The sequence below is a fragment of the Canis aureus genome, chromosome 26 (assembly GCF_053574225.1).
Source record: "Canis aureus isolate CA01 chromosome 26, VMU_Caureus_v.1.0, whole genome shotgun sequence".
NCBI lineage: Eukaryota > Metazoa > Chordata > Mammalia > Carnivora > Canidae > Canis > Canis aureus.
In genome coordinates, this window is record NC_135636.1 from 8,278,833 (window position 1) to 8,301,377 (window position 22,545).

At 40.1% G+C, this 22,545-nt stretch overlaps 1 protein-coding gene across 10 annotated transcripts in view; it reads left to right on the plus strand.

The window, feature by feature from the left end:
- RALGAPA2 (Ral GTPase activating protein catalytic subunit alpha 2) overlaps positions 1–22,545 on the plus strand; it is a 321,681-nt gene that overhangs the window by 178,213 nt on the left and 120,923 nt on the right. For all 10 annotated transcript variants that reach the window (XR_013364745.1, XR_013364747.1, XR_013364748.1 and 7 more), the window contains 7 exons: positions 2,363–2,491; positions 6,741–6,869; positions 7,746–7,804; positions 13,693–13,801; positions 20,184–20,294; positions 21,973–22,041; positions 22,325–22,462. Coding sequence is in view for 2 of the 10 variants with exons in the window: in XM_077871986.1 (XP_077728112.1) it covers positions 2,363–2,491; positions 6,741–6,869; positions 7,746–7,804; positions 13,693–13,801; positions 20,184–20,294; positions 21,973–22,041; positions 22,325–22,462 (744 nt within the window). In the remaining 8 variants the exon portion in view is untranslated. The remainder of the gene's footprint in view (positions 1–2,362; positions 2,492–6,740; positions 6,870–7,745; positions 7,805–13,692; positions 13,802–20,183; positions 20,295–21,972; positions 22,042–22,324; positions 22,463–22,545) is intronic.

Here is a 22,545-nt window from a genome sequence, read left to right on the forward strand (position 1 = left end):
CCCAGTGCTGACTGTAACTGGCGACAACTACCCAGGCCCTGCTTCTCCTCAGGGCTCTGTCTTACGTGGGTGGCAGGGTTGGGTAGGCTAGCCATCTGTTACTTTGCCCTCTCTTTCCAATCTTCTTGCCCATAGAAACAGGTTCCGTTGAAGTGACTGGCCCAGATCCAGGGGGTGTGGAACTTTATCTCAGCTCCATGCATTTCTGCTGTCTTTAGCATCAATGGGAACTTAGTAATTTTTTGTGAATGCCCCATTTACAGAGCATTACCTTTATGCAGATAAATCTTGTGAAGCAAAATGGATTTCATGTACAAATTCGAGCCCTAGATTCTTAAAGAATTCAGTTCATAATTCCCACAAATTTGTCCCAGAAAAGCATTTTTTAAAAGTTAAACTCTAAATTCCAGTGGTGAAATTGGCTTATTTAAATTATATGCCAAATATTTTTAAAAATCCACAGAGTTCAAAGCTCAGTTCCTCATCTCAACAGATGGAATTAGCACAAACATAACAAAGTTAACATCATGGTTGTTTGCATTATTAATCTTCAGATGCATGGCATTCTGCTACCTTGCTGGCCAGGTTTGCATGAATCCTTTCACTGCAGCATATGTCAACAGAAATGTGTTTCCATCTGCTGCCGGGTAGCTTGATGCCTGATATTCTGAGACAAGGCCCAGCACAATGCGTACCTCTGTGAGTAATTACAGGTGTGTGGTGAGGAGCCCAGGGCATTAATCAGAGGTTTAATTATGAAAAAGGTGGATCTTTTGTTCCACTCTTGGAACATGAGTTTACTACACACTTTCTAAACTGCAGCATCCATCTGCTGAGCCCCTTAGAATGTTTGCCTTGGCTGATATGGACCCTAAAGTGTATCAAAGGACGTGATTAAAGTCAGGTTAAACATTAACCTGGGAGAAGTGTGGGTCAGGTTTTTCCCTTCCTTCCTTCCTTCCTTCCTTCCTTCCTTCCTTCCTTCCTTCCTTCCTTCCTTCCTCCCTCCCTCCCTCCCTCCCTCCCTTCCTTCCTTCCTCTGTCTGTTTATCTATTTTTGGTATAGGACAAATTCTGAAATGCTAAAACTTTAAATTAGTACTTGCTAAACTATTTACCATATCTGAGCTCTAAAAGAGTAAGCATTGTACAGTCATTTTAAGGATATAAACAACACAATTTGTAGAAACTAAATGAATCCACTATGTAAGGGAAAAAATAAATCTTGGGAAAAAATGTATTGAGAACACATAAAAATTCTCTTTCAAGATTACATGTTGTGAAATGAGGTTATTTTTGTTACAAAGGACTTAACATATTAGAATTTGGCATGTTGCTACTACTTTGCTCTAACTTAAGCAAATTAAATCAGGATTATTTTAAAGAGTTTCTTAAATAGCCACACTGAAATCTGAGAAAAGAAACTAGATTTTTTTTTTTTTTTTGCATTATGCCTCTTGCTTGTTTTTTGAGACTAACTATAGGTTAAATAACTACAAGACATATAAAGTCTAGTACGTCAGTAGGTTTGATTAATGTGCATGGTCTAGAACTGCATAAAGAAGTTTGTGGTTTTCTGACTAATCCCCCATGTACACACACATTTGCACAGATGGTTACAGAGATGTGTCCTGGCCGTGGGTAGTAGGAATGCTGCCCAGTAGTGGAGTCCTGCTTTGCCACAACCTGGAATGTGGTGGCTGCCTCACAACAGAGCTGGTGGGCAGGGGCTAGCCTCCCACCCACCAAGGACAAACAGGCCATTCCAGTCACAAGAACACCAGGTGTCTGGGCAGTTGATGGTATTCACACTGCACACCATGTAAAAGGCAACTGCTGTATTTGCACTTTTGCATCATGATCACACTTGTACCCAGAGCCATCCCAACTGCCTGAGCTTAGAATATTACTGCTCTCCATTCATTCCCATTGATTAACACAGAATTATCCAAAAAGTGAAAATTTCCATCTCTTAGCCTACTTGTGACTTTTTCATGTAACAATGTGCTTTAACTTTTGAAAGTTGAAGACTACTAGAAATGATAAATGTTTGCAGGTTTTATTTGTATACCTACCTCAGCACTCCTATAGGTTGTCCAAAGAGCTCACCTTTAGGTAAAAGAAGGAGTGTCTAGTCCCAACGCCATGATTTAGATTTGGGGCATGTCATCTTACAACTTAGTGTCCATTCTTTTATCTGTAAAATGGGTACAATAGCCCTTGAACTAACTCATCTCCCAGTTTCCCTTTTACTGAAAAATTTCTGTGACGTGTGTTCCCTCAGATTATCATACAGTGGCCATATGTATACTTGCTTTGTTATTGAAAATTACAGTTGTGTTTTTTTATCTTCCTTTTTAAGGATATCTTAAACACCATTATAAGGCACTGTCCACCCCGCTTCTTCTCCTTGGGTTTGCCTGGCTTCTCAATGCTGGTAGGGGACTTCATCACAGCTGCTGCCAGGGTCCTCAGTACAGACACGCCAGCGGTGAGTATGACAATGCTCAGCATCCAAACTCCCAGGAGGCTTCGCAATCACTAACAAGGTTCAGATTTCTCCACTCTTAACAGGTGTTGACTCATTAGTGCAATGTGAAACTGGGCTCTCGGGTAGATGCCCTGGCAGCTGATGTGTGAAATTGTAGGATAAGATGACACACTGGTATTGGGAAGGCGTTTCATCAAAAGGCCAGAGTGTGAAAAATCATATCCTCACTAATATTTCAGCACATTTACACAGTCACAAGCAGGACTTGTCTTAGAGTCTATTAGCATTTTCCAGTAAATGGTGGCACAGAGAGATGTCTGCAGTAAAGAGAGAAATTTATCCCTTATTTTATCAATAATTTTTAAAATAATTATCTTGCTTATTATAAGTCTAATAGAAAATATATTTTTAAAATGTTAGAAATATTAGAACACTTAAATTTTAAGCAGATAATAAATAGATATTTTTAATGTATAATAAAACTGGCAAAATTCTTGTACTAAAAAATTAGAATCAAATAGACTAAGTGAACATTCAGGGCTGCAAAAAGAAATTATTTGCAATTTCCACATTTACCTCCACTATTAGGGCAATGTGTTAATGCCTTTTGAGAGAATACTCTTATACATTTAAATTTAAAGGGCCTCTCAAAAAAAACCAAAAAAAATAAAAATAAAAAATAAAGGGCCTCTCATTTTTGTGCTCTATACAACTGTTATCTGTTCAGACTCAATTGTTTTTCTTTGCAAATGGCATAAGTGAAATAAGCTTTACTGTTTGCCAGGGACTTGTATTGAAATCAATATGAGTATCTAGGTATGCAAATTTTATTTGACATGTTTTTACTTTTTCACTCTACTTATTTCTCCTGTTCAGGGTAAATTCAAATCCAAACCTGGATTTTAAATTAAGTTGTTTTTTAATACTGTATATAGCTGGCATTTCACGCTGGTATTTTTATGTGCTAACTTCTTCTTATAAAGTAAAAAGCAAAAGGAAGGGAAAAGAGGAGAGACAGGGAAGGATGAAAGAAGAAAAGAAAGATAGAAAAAAAGAAAAATGTTGAGTTTATTCAACTTTTTTGGTAAAGAATATGACAAATTTTTATTCTTTATTTCTGAAGAAAATTGTAGGATAATCATTCTCAAAGAACCTTCACATTTATTTTTAAGCATTTAGATCAACATTGAAGAAACTCACAGGATATAGTGTTAATATCTGTGCGTGAGTTTCTAGCAGCCACGATAGAATCACATGCAGACCCCAGAGGGACAGCAATAGAATAGTTCTGTGGTGAGAAGTGGAGGAGAAAACATGTACTAGAAAGATCTTCAAAAAAAAAAAAAAAAAGAAAAATCTAGAAAGATCTTCATGGGAGAAATGATGCTAAAGCAGAGACCTGAAATATCATCAGTGTTCATCAGATAAATGGGGACAGCAGGAGGCACCCCTTATCCTGAGATACTTATTGAGCACCCACTGGGGTAGAGAAGTAGTGAAAACCATCTAGCCCCTGTCTTTGTTGGGGTTATAAACATGAAATGACTATATTACGTGTCAGAAAATGATGTATGCAAAGAAAAAAACCAAAGCAGGGGTGCTGGGGACCATGGTGGAATGACATAATGTCTTCAAGTCACTTTAAAGTATTGAAAGTGGAAACTTCTTAGTGAATTTTAAATATTGAAATGAAAAAAAAAAAAAGAAAAGAAAAGGATACAGATGAGCCAAGAGTGGTAAAATCTTGAATCTTGGTATTGGGTATATAGTTGTAACACTCTCCTTTTATGTTTAAAGATCTTCTTAACTTAAAAATAAAGGAAAAGAAAAGGCAGCCAATGAGGGGACAGACTGATGGAGGTGTGGGGTAGTATCACAGAGAAGGACAGAACTCAGGTCAGATGGAGCTCATCAATGTGAGATGCCTCTCTACCCCTGAGGGGGTATGACATACAAACCTGGACTTCAGGAGGGAAGTCTGGTCTAGAGAGAAATGTCAGGGAGTCCAGCATACACGAAGCACTGAAATCATAGATCTGGAATATCCTTTGCGAGTAAGTACAGATCTGAAGGAGAAGGGGGCACAGGACTACACTCGGCATCACAGTTTGGATCCAGAGGAAATGAGGCATTCTGGCGCAGAGGCTGTCAGATCGCTGTAGGAACCAAGAAAGGTGTTCCAGGGCCAATTGGTGAAGTGTTTCCAGGCCCAAGGGAACTAGTACCTGCATCCAGGGGCCAGGTGAGGAAAGGCTTGGGTGGTGACCACAGAACTTTGTGTGGTACAGATCACATAACAAGCTGTACTCACTGACCAACTTTGGCAAGTCTTAGCATTTTCAGTTTGCTCTAGTGGTTTCAAATTTTTGTATTTAAAGAAAAAAATGAGATAAACCATTAATGATATAGCAACTTCATCCCTGATGCTATAGAGCTGCCCATCACTTTGGCCTGCACTTGGCTTCAGTAAGCATCTGATACTCTGATCTCCCTGAAAGCATCATCACCTCACACTCCTGCTCCGTACTGATAGCGCCACTGCTGGTGGAATGAGGTGGGCACTGTGCTATGTGGCTTGGGAGTCACTACCTGGGAGCTGCAGTGCTTTTCTCAGTCTCTGCCTACAGGAGCCCCCAGTTCCTGCAGCACATGCCCACATGGCCTCTGGGCTCTGTGCTCCTGGGCCTTTTACAGGTCCATGGGTGCCCCAGGTCTTCTGCCCTCTCCATTCCCACTGCCCACACAGGCCTCCTGCCCCTCACCTCACTGCCTCACTCTGCTGGCCTGGTTGGCTCCTCTGGCACCATGTGACTTTTAGCAGCAGGTTGTCTTAGTGTCTCTAACTGTCCTGAGCAGAGCCAATCATTACTTCATTTTGGTTCCCAGAGAGTATCTCTCTGCGTGTTTTACATTGTCTTTGGACCCATGTGCTGATGAGAACCAAGAGAGGTAAAAAATGTTCTGGGCTCCCACAATATCCCCAGTATATGGTTCTCATAGCCACATCACTGTGTTGTGTATCAGTGCTATTTGCCTTTTCTCCCACACCCCACATGCCACACTGCCATCTCTGCTTTACTTTCCTACCCTCAGATGCTTAACAAAATAGGCCCAGTGGAACTCTGGAGTTAGGTGGCCTCAGTGCAAATCAGGGTCTGTCACTTGAAAAGCCATTTAATTTCTCGGAGCCTCAGTTTTCACACTTGTAATGTGGAAATGATAATAGTATCTATTTCATTGGATTGTTGAGGGTATTCTTTTTTTTTTTTTAAAGATTTTATTTATTTATTCATGAGGGACACAGAGAGAGAGGAAGAGACACAGGCAGAGAAAGAGGCAGGCTCCATGCAGGTAGCCCGATGCGGCACTGGATCCTGGGACTCCAGGATCACACCCTGGGCTGAAGGTTGGCGCTTAACCACTGAGCCACCCAGGCGTCCCTGTTGAGGGTATTCTAAGAGCGCTTATAAAGCATTTAGAACAGTGCCTACCACTATAAGTGTTAGCTGCTACTGTTACAATTATCAGATAATAGTAGAGAGACAGAAGGTAGATGGATGAATGGCATACCTTTGTTATCCTGGTGCCTGCCCCATTCTTGGCTAATCATAGCTGCCAGTAAGTGTTAGCTGGATTGAAATCTAGAAAAAAGTGTCTCCTTTAATATATACCTAATTCCAATAATGAACAAACAAGTAATTTTGTATCTCACTAGATATCAGACACTATGTGTTATTTTGCAAAGTAGTTCTTGATGAGACAGGAAATTTGGTAGGTGGTGTCTGCTCTCTTTCTCTGCTTTCTGAAATTGAGCCCAACCCCTCTTCCTTATGAATTTTTGTTAACTGTCTTAATAATATTAAGTTGATATCACTTACCTTGCTTTGTCAAGAACATTGACTAAAAAATAAATAAAAATAAAAGGTAAAAATCATGATTGAGTCATTTGCTCTTCTGACTCTGAATGTATCTGCAGACCAGTTTTCACAATGCGTTTTATATGAGTATAGTGATATTTTCCATTCCTTGGAACTTTTTTCATTTAGGCAAACCTCTCTTACTTAAATATTCACCTGGAGGAAAATAACCCGGCATAGTGTAATACCTCTTATCTAGGATAAAATAATTGTAAAGATTTTCTCCCAAAATCATGAAACAAAGCATGTTGCTTATGTAAAGTTTATGACTTAGAAAAAGAAAAAAATGAGTGTTTTCCCTTTTTTTTGTATGTGTGTGCGTGTGTGTGCAGACACCTCATTCAGAAGCTCTCACCATTCTCGGTTCTCTTGTCTGCTTTCCAAATACCTACCGGGACATCCCTTTACTACAGTCTGTGCCGGAAGTTAAGGAAGTTATCACAGGAACCGAAGATGTCAAGGTACCTCATGCATTTGAATGAATCTCAAGTTTAGTATTTTACAATTCTAGCTCTGTGGTTATCTCTTCCATTATCATACATTGATCTACTTATCTCTGAAAATTCTGCTTTATTGTTTAAATCTTTCAGTAGTTGTTGTTGTTTTCCGGAAGGCTGTTTTAGGGGGATATTAAATGTATTAGATTCAGAGCATATTGCAGTTAGAACTGATATGTTCCTTGGGTGTATTTTATTAGATCTGCTTATCATGCCTATGGATTGTAATTATGTAATGAATCATCGTTTGTAGTAAATTTAGGTCTAATTGTGCTGCATTAGTGCATCAAATGAGTTTATAAGAAATAATTGAAGTAAGCCAAATATTCAGTCCCATTGTTAGCCTGATTAAATACTACTAATAGTTTGAAATGTCAAGTTATTAATTCCTTAGAGAATAAAAGTAAAGTATTTTTTCTCTCCTTAACTGACTTTGGGGCAAACAAAAATGCTTTTCAAATCTCAGAATCAATCTATCTATTTACTTATGGTACATAATTAAAATATATTATTTAACGTACAATATATAATCTAATTGAAGTAAAAAAAAAAACTGAGCTTTTCCTATCTGAAGTCTCAATTGCTTTGCTAGGTTTTTATTGCATGGCCAGAAGCCCTCTTCTCCAGGCTGGTTTACTTGCCCAGGAGGCCCTGGCTAAGACCCTCACCAGGCTGCTCCCCTGAGCCCTGTGTTTCCTTCCTCTCAGGTTCTCCCTGATGGGAGCCTTTCCAGAGCATCCTGGTCCATCAGTAACTCCTGACTGCCTGGAACACAGTCAGAACATGTGGGAAACCAACTACTAAACAAAGTTTTTATTTAACTTAATTTTGTGTTTTTAGCATTACCTCATAAATATTTTACTGAAGAATGCCACAGAGGAACCAAATGAATGTGCAAGGTAAATGTTGACTAAAAGGTAAACTATTTTAGGATTTTAAGATACATACAAATTTATGTGTAAACAGTTAATGTTTAAAAAAAAACACTTCCGCATTACTCATACACACATAAAAGGTATAGTAAGAATTATGTCAAGAAAATGCTTTATTTAATTTCTTTAAAGTGTGCCTTTATTAAGTGAAAACAGTAAGGTGCAGAAGATCATAGCATGCTACATTTTGTAGAATTAAAAAATAAGATTACAAATATATACATGTATCCTCTGTTATTTTTTAATGAAGAAGAAAATGGAAGGATAAACTGAAAACTTATAAAAATGGTATAATGTATAGGGTAGTAATTCTCAACCAGAGGTGATTTTGTACCCAGGGAGACATTTAGCAATGCCTGGAAATATTTTGGTTGCTTCTGCCAGGTGTCTGAGGTTGCTAGCAGTCTGTTACCAATATAGAGGTTTTCTGGGCCACCTACATAATAAATAGTTGCAACCGCCCTTTTAGCCCAAGCTGGGAGCAGTGGGCTAAAGCAGTGGAGGGGAACATCAGTTTCTCATCCTCTGCCTCTAACCTCAAGGTTTCCAGAAGCCCAGCTCAGCCTACTGCCGCCTCCAAGGACTCAGCTCCTGCCCTGCTCTCTCTCTAGCAGCCTACCAACCATCATTGCTTTGTTAGCTCTTTTGATGATTTTAAGGCTTTCTGGATTGGGGTGGGGTGGATTCTTTGTTTTTTGTTTTGTTTTGTATTTTGACTAATTTCTTCAGTGGTCTTTGGTGGATAACTTAGTCTATATTTTCTAGTTTCCTGTTACCAGCAGCTATAAATTCATTATCAATTTGTTCATATTAGGGTACCTTGAATTTTGGTAATAAACTCTTGAATTTTGGAATAAACTCTAATTGCATTATACAGTACCGGATCTGACTTGACTAACATTCTGTTCAGGAAAGTTGCATTTATATTTATGGCCTGTAATTTTCCTTCCCCATCCTGTCCTTGTCAGGCTTGATTCCAGAGTTAGATATTCTCACAGAATGAGTGAAGTATTGTTTCATTCTCTGTAGTTAGCAAGAATTGTTGTAAAATTAGAGTTTGTACTCCTGTGTATTTAGACCTTGATGGTAAACTATTCAGGCCTGGTCATTTATTTATGAGAAGGTTAACCATTGACTTTCTTCCATGATTTTAGGAATAATAAGGTTTCTTTTTTTTTCTTTTCTTTTTTTTTTTTTTTTTTTACAGCTTAGATAAACTAGTCTAGAACTCTGTCCATTCCATCTAAGTTTTGAAATATGCTGGTATACATGATGCCTCCATTATCCTCTTGCTGTCTAGTATCTCTTTCATCCTGTAGCTATATACACTTTTTAATCCCTGACCTTATTATATATTCTCTGATTTTTCTCAAGAGTCTTGCTAAAGATTTGTCACTTTAGTTAGTCTTTTTAAAGAACATACTTTTGTTTTTGTTCAGCCTCTTTATTCTAATTTGTTTTTATTCTCTACTTTCTGCTCTTTTTTCTTTCTTCCTTCTACTGTCATTACATTCTGTCATTTCTTCTCTTTTTTTATCAGTATATTAATTCTGATATCTTAATATAATAGTATCCTAATTCAGCATATTAACTCAACCTTTCTTCATTACAAATGTCAGCATTTAAATTTGTTTATTTCTAGGTGCTCTGTTGTCTGAGTTCTGTATGTTTTGATATGTAATATTTTTCCACTACAGATTTCTTTCAGTTTCCATTATGATTCACTGAGTCATGATTTATTTAGAAATATATTAATTCCTAAGTATATAGTTATTTTTACTTTTTGTTACTGATGTCTTAAAGGCATCACAGATCAAATATGTTATCTGCCAAATGACAGTCTTTGAAATTATTGAGATTTGCTCCATGGTCCAATATATAGTCACGTTTTGCAAATTCCCTGTGTAGGCTTGAAAAACATGTATAGGGTAGCCCCGGTGGCTCAGCGGTTTAGCGCTGCCTTCAGCCCAAGGTGTGATCCTGGAGACCTGGGATCGAGTTCCGCGTCGGGCTCCCTGCAGTGGAGCCTGTTTCTCCCTCTGCCTGTGTCTCTGCCTCTCTCTCTCTTTCTCTCTCTCTCTCTATCTCTCTCTCTGTCTCTCATGAATAAATAAATAAAAGTCTTTAAAAAAATGTATATACCATTGCTTCAGTTGTTGGGTGTACTGCTCTAGATATGTGCATTCAATTAATATTTTAATCGTGTGTTTCAAATATTTTACATCCTTTCTAATTTTTTTCACCATCTTAATCATTTACTGTGGAAGATGTATTAAAGTCTCCCACTATTATGGTGCATCTATTTTACCTTGTATATCTGTCAGTCTTTGTTTTACATATTTTGAAGCTATATTAATAGCTGCATAGAAGTATAGAATTATCAAATCTCTATAGAGAATCATATCTTTTTAATTTATGTACTGACCCTGTTTATTTCTAAGGATGATTTTTTTTCTCTTAAAGACCTCTTGTCTCATATCGATTCAGATATTTTAAAATAATATTTTCTATCCTTTTAAATTTAACCTTTCTATATTCTTCTCTTTAAATGCCTTTGCAAAGGGGTACCTGGGTGGCTCAGTGGTTGAGCATCTGCCTTTGGCTCAGGTCATGATCTTGGGGTCCTGGGATCAAGTTCCACATTGGGGCTCCCTCTGCCTATGTCTCTGCCTCTGTGTGTCTCTCATGAATAAATAAGTAAAAAAATCCTTAAAAATAAAAAGAATGCCTTAGCAAAAATTGCAATTCTTTATTTTATATATTTATCATGTCTGATCTTGATCTTTTAACTGAATCTTTAGTTCATTTACATTTACTGCAATTACTGACACATTTGGATGTGTTTCTTTTATCTGCCTTCATACTTTGTTATTGGTCCTTCTCAGTATTCTCTCATTTTGTCCCTTTTCTTGCCTTCATTTTCCCCCTCTCCTTTTCTTCCTTCATTTCTTTCAGATGATTTTCCCCCACATTCCATTTATTGTCTCTCTTGTTGTAGAAATCATAGACTCCATTTTTTTAGACATTACCTTAGGAATTTTAATATGCATACTTGTCTTCCTAATTCTGGAATTAGTCTGTCTTTCCTCTCTTCCTGAACAATGCAATTTCCTTAGAATATATTCTTCTGATTTTATTCCTATATCACTGCAGCTGCTCCTGTTCTGTCTCCCTCCTCCACCTAATGTCTGAATGTTAGACTGACTCGAGATTTAGGGCTGGTCCTCTTCTCCCTCTATGACTCTCCTAGATTCTCTTATTCATTGTAACCAGGCTTTAAATACCATTGAATTGTTGATACTGATGATACTGAATTTATTTGACTGGCCTCTTCTGTGAACCATTATATATATTCAGGCTTATGTATTAAGCTGTCTACTTGACATCTCAACTTGGATGTCTTAACACATGCAAAATTAACACAACCACTACTGAACCGTTTAGTCTCCTGGCTGTCCCTCCAACTCCATCTCAGTAAAGGGCACCATCTTCTACCCAGATTTTCGATCCAGAAACTTGGGAAAAATCCTTCAATTGTCCTTTTCATTTACCTATGACATTCAGACCTTTAACATGTCTTGGCAGTACCTTTCCCCCCATTATTTCTTTACCGTAGGAAGCCAAATTTCTCTGTAGTGAAAAATCGAATAGAAATGTGTATGATGGGACACCTGAGTGGCTCAGTGATTGAGCATCTACCTTTGGCTCAGGGCAAGGTCCCAGAGTCCTGGGATAGAGTCCTTCATCAGGCTGCCCACAGGGAGCCTGCTTCTCCCTCTGCCTATGTCTCTTCCTCTCTGTGTCTCCCATGAATAAATAAATAAGATCTTAAAAAAAAAAGAAATGTGTATGATATGTTCAGTCTTAATTAGCTGTGTATGAAACATGGAGTTAGTGAAATTTAGATCATGCAAGTGGATGTAAGGAGAAATATGATCAAGATTTCAAATAAATGGAGGCTAATTACAAGAGAAGATAGTTATAGTCATGAGTGATAATAATGTAGAAAAGTTAAGAAAAAAATACTAAGTTTCTGTTACATAAACCAGAATGGTGTGAGATGGCAAAGTAGCAAATGGTCTCCAGAGAGTGTGTTGGCATTTAAAGGAGAGTGAAGGTGGTACTGTCATTAGCTTAAAAGAAAAGTCTTGAGAAATAGAACTCTTTTGGGATCACAAAAGACATATTTGGAATACAGAGAACTTAACTCTGACAGAAACTGAAAGGCATAAGGAATAATTGAGAATGTTAGAATAGTAAAGATGCTAAATGGGGAATGTAAATGATAAATTTCAAAGAGAAAATGGCATTGAAGAGCTGCTTATAAACTAGTGTGGCTGAAAAACTCAAGGCAGATGAGAGTAGTTCACATTATGAAACCATTTTATGGATCAAAAATGTTCTCCAGTGTGCAAAGCTAATAGTTACGGGGTAATGGAGATGTTCCTAAGAAATGAGAGATCTTTGCTCTTAATGAATTATATTTAGCAGATAGGTTAATGGATTGTAAAAAAAAATGTGTATTTATATACACACATACATGCAAGCTTGCAAAAGAAGAGAGGCTCTTAAAGTGGTAAAAATATGACTTAGCGTTTAATTCCATGTTGGATAGATTTTAGTGGGTTGAAAATCAGAGTCTGAGTTAAGCTGGGGGAAAATAAAGAGGCTGTTCTGTGTCGTACAGAACATGTGACAAACAGGTACAAACTAAGAATATAAAGTGCTTTTGTAGACTGAGAATAAGTGTTGGAATCAGGCAAGAGGTGACTGCTCAGTTGAGAGTTTGAACCGTGTCAAGCTCCTGTATCATACTGATGTCAGAGAATCAAAAAAGACCACGTATACTTGTAAACTGGGCCACGTGCTTTCCCTGAGTGCACTTTGGTAGGTGGCATAGTTTCCCAAGTGCTTTTAATAAACCTGTTGTGAAGCACTTAACCTATCCTAATTTAAAGAGGCAAGAATCCAGTGAAACATGGTGGTTTTAAAGCCTCAAAATATATTAATTTTAATTGCTGAATTATATTCAATGCAAAGAACTTTCATTGTGGAGAGCGGAGCAGTACGTTTAGTTTATTAGCTCTGGATATGACGTCTTCGTACAAAGAACAACATATACATATTATGGATAACATCTGGTTCTGAGTATAGGCTTGAAAACCCTCTTTTGTTCTGAAAGTGAACAGGTTTGGGAGCAAGTATTTTAATTTTATATGTGGGCATTCAGAAAAAATTAACAGGAATATGACTTTTTGATCATTGAGAAAGGTAGTAGAATATATCAATTTCACAGAGAATTACCACTTAAAATTGATTTATAACTGAAAAAGGTAATTTTTAAAGGACTGTGCAACTTGAAGAAGGCTTTGTCTTAACATATTGCTTAAAAGCAATAGCAGGGCAGCTGATTCTGACAGTTGTATTCAGGTATTCTTTATAATGAAATATGTAGTAGATGTGTATTTTACTGTAAGGAAAACAATTAAAAACTCGGTTTCCAATCATTTTCTAAGATTCATGTTTTTGATTCTTCCTCAAAACTATCTTGAAGCAATACAATGTAATTAAAAATGTCAACAAAAATAATTGATATGTGCTCTGTGACTACTAACAGGAAATAGATCATTTATTTCATTAAATATTTAATTACTAACCAATATCAATATTTCTATGTGTCCTGAAAACTGGACTATTGAGGGCTTCTTATCTTTTTTCTCAGGAAGACACTCTGTTAACATGTCTGTAGTTTTGGCCATTTTGTAAAAAAGATTTAAAATACTTTGTCACTAGAAAATACCAAGAAAATATATTAAATTTTTTGAGTTTCCTTTCTTTTACTTCTTTTTCTAAAGATGCATTGCTATTTGCTCCCTCGGAGTCTGGATATGCGAAGAACTTGCACAGTGTACAAGCCATCCTCAGCTGAAAGAGGCTATCAACGTGATAGGTGTCACTTTGAAGGTATTACCAATTTGTGATATGTATTTGACAATAAGCTGTATCCCAGATATTCAACCCATTCTAGTTTGAATTAGCCCCATCGTTATTTTCCCCTACATGAGCGATTTTTAATCAAAAATTGTTTTTCTAAGAGCCATGTTGAACATTCTGTCAGGCTCCCAAGGGAGGCCACCAACAGCTGCTTCCCCATTGGTGGCTGCATCTTGGCCGACCATAGCCTGAGCATTTCTGGACCAAGCACCCTACAGCCATATGCGGTTCCTCTGATAGCTGGGTACTTTCTGTGGCAAGCAACACAACTGTCATCTGCTGGTAATAGTGACAAGAAAGTGGGATTTCATGTCCTGGCCTCCTCAGTAGGACCAGGAGAGACCTGATAGCTCCTAGTTAACAGCCCTAAATGCTCACTATCTGACTGGACCTTGTTACTTTTAGGATGGCTTTCTTCCTTTGCTTTCTTAAAGAAAAGAAGAGCTGCCATTCACTGGACAGTCATGCTGGGCCAGATTCATGATAAAGTTTCTATAATCTTCACAACAGCAGCTCTGCAAGGTAGATGGTACAGTTCCTATGTCACATCAGAGGAAAGCAAGGCCCAGAGAAATCAGGCCATGAGCCCACCGCCATGCAGGTATAAGTAATAGAATATGCACCAAGAACAGATCCGTGTAACATGAGAAACAAAACCTTTATACATACTGCCACTTCCTAGACCAGAGCTCAAATCCTGCCAGGTCCTTTTCTGGCTCCTGCTTAGAAATGGTGCTAATAATTAGCAGTGCTGTCATTATATCCCCTAATCCCTGCCAGGCACTGTGCTGGGGGTTTGTGGAAGTTCTTAGGTGTGAAGCAATTTCCCATTTTACAGTAGAGGAACTGAAGTGCAGGAGAGCTAAGGACCCTCTCATTCCAGGCTCTAGAGTCTGGCTGAGCCAAAGTTCAAACTTCGAACTGTTCACCCGATACCGGCATCCAGGCTCAGGCCTGCGCCTCTCTGCTGCCTGTCATGTGCTGCTGACCCCAGGACAGTCCTCACCAGGCTATTGACAAGCCCCTGTGCCACTCTTTGTGCTTCAGCCCACAAGATAAGCAGTCAGGGCCATCCGCAGCCCGTGGCTTGGCATCCAGCCCTCTGGTCGCGCCTCTGCCTGCCTTTGCAGCCTGATTTCACAGCAACCCTCCTCACCCACTCCCCTTCCTCATCAAGCTTGATGCCCTCTGACCGCCTGCCTCTGTTGCCCTGTCCTGTCGTTCTGTCCTCCACAACACCCGGAGGTGCCAGTTATATCATGAAAGTTAGAAAAGCACTTGCTGCTGATCCCTGTGGCGAGGAAGAGCAAATTGATTGAATCAGGATACTTAGGAGCAGGGCACTGACCTTTATTGTTGCTTTTAATCCTTACTACTACCATATGAAATGAAGGGTTATTGCCATCTTCGCTTCACAGATGTGGAAAATAAGCTGATGGGGATGTAAAGAGTTGGCCAGAGTCAAACCCAAGATACCCTGGCTTGTCTGGCCTTTTGCACAATTGCAAAAGCTATAGGAAGATAGTCATATATAACTATTAAAGTGGGAAAAAAAAGTTGGATATCAATTATATATGCAGAGTGTAATTTTTTTAATATCCTATTTTCTCAATTCTAAGATCTATTTTTCAAGTCTTAGTTTTTTCTTAAATCTATTAATATATATTGAACGTGGTGTGTCTTTCCCACCTCTACCCCTTTCCTGGAAAAACTGTTAAGAATTCAGTGGTGTCTAAGAATGAAGGAGATATGTAGATATGTCTCTATAGCTATCCTTCTACCTATATGGCACTGTGTAGTATAGAAAGGAGATGGAAATTGATAACAAGAGTAGAAGGATATGAGGGCTTACATTTTCTCATTGTAGTTCTCCACATTTTCAAACATTTCTTTAGTTTTTCTCTAAATAGAAGGAAAACCATAAGGCACCAGAAGAATGCATGAAGCCCATAGTCCATGGGGGCCTCCCAGCACAGGGCAGGACTGCCCCATTGAAGCCTGCACCCCTGTAGATACTCTTGCTTGCCCCATGTTGGAAACAAAGAAGGTCGATGAAATCACTCCAGCTTGAATTGCTAAGAAATCAGAGAGCTAAGATGAGCCAAATCAGCCTCCCTTTCCCCATTAGGAATAGCAGAGGGAAACTCATGGATGGGACAGCTCCCTGCCTGCCTCTCTCTGAGGCCTGTGTTCCTGTGCCAGTTGGTACTGTTACTGAAGGAGGTGACCTAGCAGGAAAGGCATGGCCACTAAGAACAATTCTAAGGGGATCCCTGGGTGGCGCAGCGGTTTAGCGCCTGCCTTTGGCCCAGGGCGCGATCCTGGAGACCCGGGATCGAATCCCACGTCGGGCTTCCGGTGCATGGAGCCTGCTTCTCCCTCTGCCTGTGTGTCTGCCTCTCTCTCTCTGTGTGTGACTATAATAAATAAATAAATAAATAAATAAATAAATAAATAAATAAATAAATAAATAAATAAATAAATATTAAAAAAAAAAAAAGAACAATTCTAAGGAGAGGGGCCTCGAGGCTCAGCTAGGAGGATGCCCAGCCCCAGCAGCACAGGGAGCCTGAGCCCTGGAAGGGCTTCCTGCCTTGTGGATTCCACATGGCTCTGGGCACCACTCTGCTGTGACCCTGCCTTCAGGAACACTTGTCAAGATTGACCTGAGTGTTCCCTCGGATGTGGGAAGGACATGGTCATAGAAGGCTGAAATGCTCCCCAGAGGGTATGAATGAAAACCAGCCTACAGCCTCAGCAATAAATGAGAGCAGTGCACTACACAGGCACCTGGAGAATTCCACCTAGCTAGTTGTGTCTGGTGGGCAACAGGGGTGGCAGGGGAGCAGGGGAGTATTCTAAGTCTGAACTGTAGTTACAGACTTAGGTGTCCCATCCAGGATGTGGGCCAAAGGCATTAGAGTGCCAGCTTCAGCTCTGGCTCAGGTGAGCTGCCAACCCTGCCTTCCAGGCAGCCCAGCCTGAGCCCCCACCCTCAGCAACACCTGCTGCTCCTTTTCTTACCCCATCTTAGGAGACATCATGGACAGTCTCCCCTTCCTCACCCCACCACCATCTTTAACAATAGAGTTCTGCTGCCCTAGGGCCATCCCTCACTGGGGCTGACTCCCTCTGCCAATAACTGAGCTTCCTGGTGCTCTGCAACCCCATGGTTCTAGTCTGGCCCCCACAGATCTGTCCTCCATACTGCCACCAGAGGAATTTATCTGCACGAGGCCTGACCAAGTCACCACAGAGTTAGAGCATGGCATTCAGGGACATACACCAACAGGTCCCTGCCTGTTCCCAGGACTGTGTCAGTCTTTCAGAGTAGGGACTGTGTCTGCCCTGTTCATCTTGTGCCCTGTGGTTGTGGTTGTTGTTTGCTGTTGTTTTGGGGTTTGGGTTTGTTTGTTTTTTTGCCTTTTTCCCCTTTTATTTTTATTTTTATTTTTTTTGGCTTACACAACATGGGAATGTATTAGTTCATATAGCTGGAAAATACATGGGTATGGAAGAATTTGAGGTTGGTTGATCCAGGAGATTAATAGTGTCAACACTGATCTAACTGGCTCTTCTGCTCCATAGTCCACAGTGCCTTCATCTTAGGGTGGGATGTCTGCAGGGTTGGAGGATGTCTGCCAGTAGGAGTCAGGGTCCTCTGTGTCCTTGCTTATGTTCAGCAGGACTTCCATCACAGCGTTCTGGTAAAGGGTACTGAGACACATTAGCCACGGCTTCTCGCTCATCCATGTACCAAAGACTGAGGCTGGGAATAAAATCTTCTGATTGCTTTCAGCCAGTTCAGGCACACTCCTGGAGCTGGGAGAGAGGACTTGCACAGGAGAGGGAAGGCACCTAGAAAAAAAAATCTACTATTAGTTAAGGAGAGAGAGGGGAATTGATACTGGCCAAGCAACTACATATGTACACTATAGAGAGCATCCAGGAGCAATCCCACTCTTCTAAGTGGGAAGAGGTGGTATATGAGTGGAGAAATTAATAATGAGAAGGAGCTAGGCAGTGTCTGGGGAAGGGGCACTCCAGGCAGAAGGAGCACCAAGTACAAAGGCCCTGAGGTAGAAATGAGTTGGTATATATTCAAAGATCAAGATGTTGGTGTATTGGAGTCCAGTGCAGTGTCAGGGCAGTATGGTGGCTGGTGCCTTGGTACTTGTCAGTTTAGCCAAATCCAGACATTTCCCAGAATTTTTTCCCCTGTATGTTTGTTTGTTTGTTTTTTGAGAGGATGAGGTTGATTACATTTTTTTTTTTTTGAGTATAGCTGACACAGTGTGATGTTAGTTTCAGGTGTACAACAGTGATGAAACAACCTATACCTTCTGCCATCCCTACCACAAGTATAGCTACCATCTGTCACCATCAGTGCTGACATGTGGTCATTACTCCATGAGTATGTGCTGAGTGAGTACATGAGTGATTTATTCCCCCCGCATCCCCCACAGCATTCAGGTGTGATTAATCCCACCCCACTTGCATCCCCTCCAGCCCAGCCTTGCCTGCCACAGTGCCCTGCTGCCTGCTGCCTGCTGCCTGGAAAGAGACACTGTCCTTCTGCATTCTTCCAGACTAAGCTCAACTCTCCCTCCCACCACAATGTGGCCTTTCTGCTGTCTGCCCCACCCTCACACTTCACCCCTCTCTCCCTAGAGGCTTGTTGTCTGCTCTATCATAGCTCTCATTTTCTCCTAGTCCTCTTGTGTGCTTCTAGCTTCTAGATTTAATAGCCATGCCAGCCTTCTGGCTCTACCTCATGACTTGACCACTGTGATGCAGCAGAAACACATCCAGTACCTACTTGTGTTCTTAACTCCTTCAGTTCCATCTTCACCTCAAACTCACCATGTGTCACTCCTCAGAGGGCTATGCAACGCATTAGAAATATAATGGTGAACAAGATGTGGAAAAATTAAACACACGAAAGAATAGGCAGACAAGTACAAAAGATCAGCTTGATAGCTGTTAATGCCATAAGGAAACTATAAGAGGGAAAAAGGATGAAGCTGAAGAGCTGGCGGAGGTGGGCTGCCACTCCTCTGGATGGGCATGGGGGCCTCATTGAGGAGACATTTTAGTGCCATGGTCTGAAAGATGTGGCAGTGTCAGCTACATGCAGACCTGGGGAATGAATGTCCCAGGTAAAAAAGGGAGCAAGTACAGAGGCCCTGGGGCAGAAGCAAGCCAGAGTGCTTGAGGGATTGAAAGGAGCCATTGAGCATAAGGTCATCTGAAGCCTAGAGGCCCCCTCTGAAGAGTGCCTTGAGCACAGATATTCATGCCTCGTGTGTACTTTGCACCTATCAGGAAGGGACAGTCAGGAAGTGTTTATTCTATAGAATTCAAATTAATCCCCTTTGCCTCACCTTCTTTCTTGTTCTGTGCGGTTACTTTGAGATGCTAAATGTTGACTTTTCTGTGTCTCTGTGGTGCTGAGGTCAATTGGTATCTGTTTCATGTGACTTGGAGCTTCTGGTATGGAAATAACTAAGCTTCATATCAAGAGGTTTCCCTAAACAGGGACCCAAAATCAGTGACAAGCCTTTCTTCTCTAGATAATGAGGTATGGATAGCAGTGTAGCCCCAGGCTCTGGCCAGGGAGAGAGGCACAGGGTGTCTTCAACTATTTCATCCACCCCAGCCAGTGGACCTTGTAGGTACCATCCCTCCTCATTAACATGCCATCTAACAAGAAATGGGAGCATCCAGTGTGACCTTGGACACACACCAGACTCTGAAAACATATTCAAAGTAATTGAATACACCATAACATATGAATTATGTTCTCATAGTCCCCAAAGTTTCACATTTCTTAGTACATTACACATGTGGGTTCAGTTTAATTTTATAATATAGAAAATCACTTGATTAGTCTCCATTTATCCAAGTGTAAAATGAAGATCACATCTACCTGGCAGAGCTGTTAATGAAGATTTATCAATGCGAAAATGAGGAAAATTTTTGTAAAGGTCCAGCGCATAGGGAATACTTAGTAATGTACTACATTTTAATTTCTTCTAATTGTCAAAATTATGATTTATGTGATCTGCATGAGGCATTTGAAATCACTGTTTTAATTTTCATATAACTGAATGACAGCTACTTGTTTCTCTAGAATGTTAATACAACTAGTCTGGCTGGACAAGAGGCAGTTACAGGATGGTGATCATCTACAAACTACCTGGTACCAGGACACATTTTTCAAACAATTAATGCCAAACAAGGAAATGTATCCCTAAACATTGCTGGAAAGAAATACCTATTCTTTTCTTCCTAGGACAAGAATACATGTTAAGTTCAGTCCTTTAGTTGGGGGTTTTGTTTCCTTTTATAGTTTTCTAACAAAATCGTGGCTCAGGTGGCCTGTGATGTTCTTCAGTTGCTGGTTTCCTACTGGGAAAAGCTTCTGATGTTTGAAACCTCTCTGCCTCGGAAAATTGCTGAAGTAAGTCTTTTCCTGTAATGCTAAAACATAAGCATTTCCCTCTTATATTCGGTATTCGGTATTTAATTACAGATACTCAAATGATTGTTCAAGAACCGTCTGTTACGTTGCTATATGAGTCATTCATTTTAAGACTAAATCACACTGGCTCTTCTCAGCTGTGATTTCAGGCACTACGTAAAGAAGCCACCAGTGTTCCAGGGTACAGTCTTACACTTGGGAAGTTTGAAAGGCAGACATGACCACAACAAAGAGACCTTTTGTAGATTGAGCTTCATTCATTTAGAGTAATTTGGATGGTGCTAACAAGGAGAAGGCAGCTGGTTATGATGCCCTCTGAGCAGGGCGGGGGGCGGGGGGACCTTTTGTAGGAAACAGGAGTCTCTCCCAGACTGAAGCCCCGGATCACGCTTTTTGCCATTGGGTGACTACCCAGCTGGAATGAGATTACTACTGGAATACCCTCTGGGGGTGGTAATTGGTAGGAGACAGGGACAGAAGGAGCGGGAAGAATCGTCCCAGTGATAATATCCTGGAGGTCGGTTACATCTGAGGATGCTTGTTGTGCACAGGCATGTACCCTCCTCACCTCTGTAGGTGCCTGCATATAAGGCCCATCCATTCCTGTCAGTTTTTAAAGCTACACTTTTTAAAGCATGTCCTGTTCTTCATATATCCAGTGGTAACTCGTCAAGGAAATTTGATTTGTCTCTGTGTGCTGTTACAGGGAGAGAATAAGTGATTCTGATTTATTTTCTCTCAGGCCTAGACAGACTTCACCAGTGAGATCACTTTGTTCTCTCAGAGACCTTAGGTGACCTAGAGTGGAGCAGAGCCCTGGACACAGGAATATGTGATGCTGCAAGTTGTAAAGTTGTATTGTAGGGCAACTGTGTTTAGTTGGCCCTTGAACAACACAGGTTTGAATTGCAGAAGTCCATTTATATGTGGGTTGTTTTGGATAAATATAGTAGAGGACTGTAAATATATTTTATGATTTTCTTGACATTTTTGTTTCTCTAGCTTGCTTAATTCTAAAAACACAGCATAAAATACATATAACATACAAAATATGTGTTGATCCACTGTTTATGTTACTGACGAGGCTTCCAGCCACTAGTAGGCTATTAGTAGTTAAATTTGGCAGGAGTCAAAAGTTATACATGGATTTTTTTATTTTTTTTACTGTGCAGGTTCAGGGAGTTCAGCACCCCTAATCCCCAAATTGTTCAAAGGTCACTTAAAGTTTATCATCGAAAGAGGAATGCCTTTGAGAATACAAGAGATGCTTTTATACCAGGACAACAGATGGAGACCTAGATGGTTTATAAGAAAATCAAATGGAAACATTTTCATAGTTCTTTTTGAAAATATTTTTTTACTTTCATAGTATAAAGTGTGGATGATGAAGGGAATTGAGTGACCACACAGAGAGAAATGTCCCTTCATCAGGGGCTCCCAGTTTCAGCACCAGCAGAGTGGAATGGAGACTAGCCATGGCTCTATCACTTTTTCCGATTTTCAGGATCACAGGCAACTCAGCTTTTTATCACCTTCCCCTAGTGAGTTGACACTAAGCTGGGTTTAGTGCACGGCTATCTTGGGACTCTTATCATATGGTTTCCCAAACTATTGCTATGCTCTATTTCATTATGGATTTGATTTATCTTTTATACAGATCCTTGTGGCCACAATTGCTTTTCTTTTACCAAGTGCAGAGTACTCCTCGGTGGAAACAGATAAGAAGGTAGGTGGCACATCTGCTAAGTTTTTTCCAGAGTTTGTTTTGTTTTTTAACATAAGGCAAAATGATAAATAATGTCATACGTAGAGATATCCTTTATGATATTCTTCTGTATTGGTCCTAATGGTCTTCCCTGTGAAAATTATATTTATTCATTTATTTCTTTTGCATTTTTGTACCTACCAAATAATTATTATTGTGCAGAGACAGTTCTGTTGTTTGCTATTACATGTAGTGAAGTTTGAAATTCTGCAATGTGCGGTACTGGGCCTGTTTCCTCTTCCAGTTTATTGTGTCCTTGCTACTCTGCCTTTTGGATTGGTGCATGGCATTGCCAGTGAACACCCTTCTCCACCCAGTGTCCACGGTGGCCCTGGAGGAGCAGCATGCATCCAGAGCTCCTTTGCTGGATTATATCTATAGGGTGAGTCTCCATTTGAGCTTCAAGGACATAGAGTATAGACTTAAGCATCACAGAATTGCCAAAATATGTTCTACATGTTTATT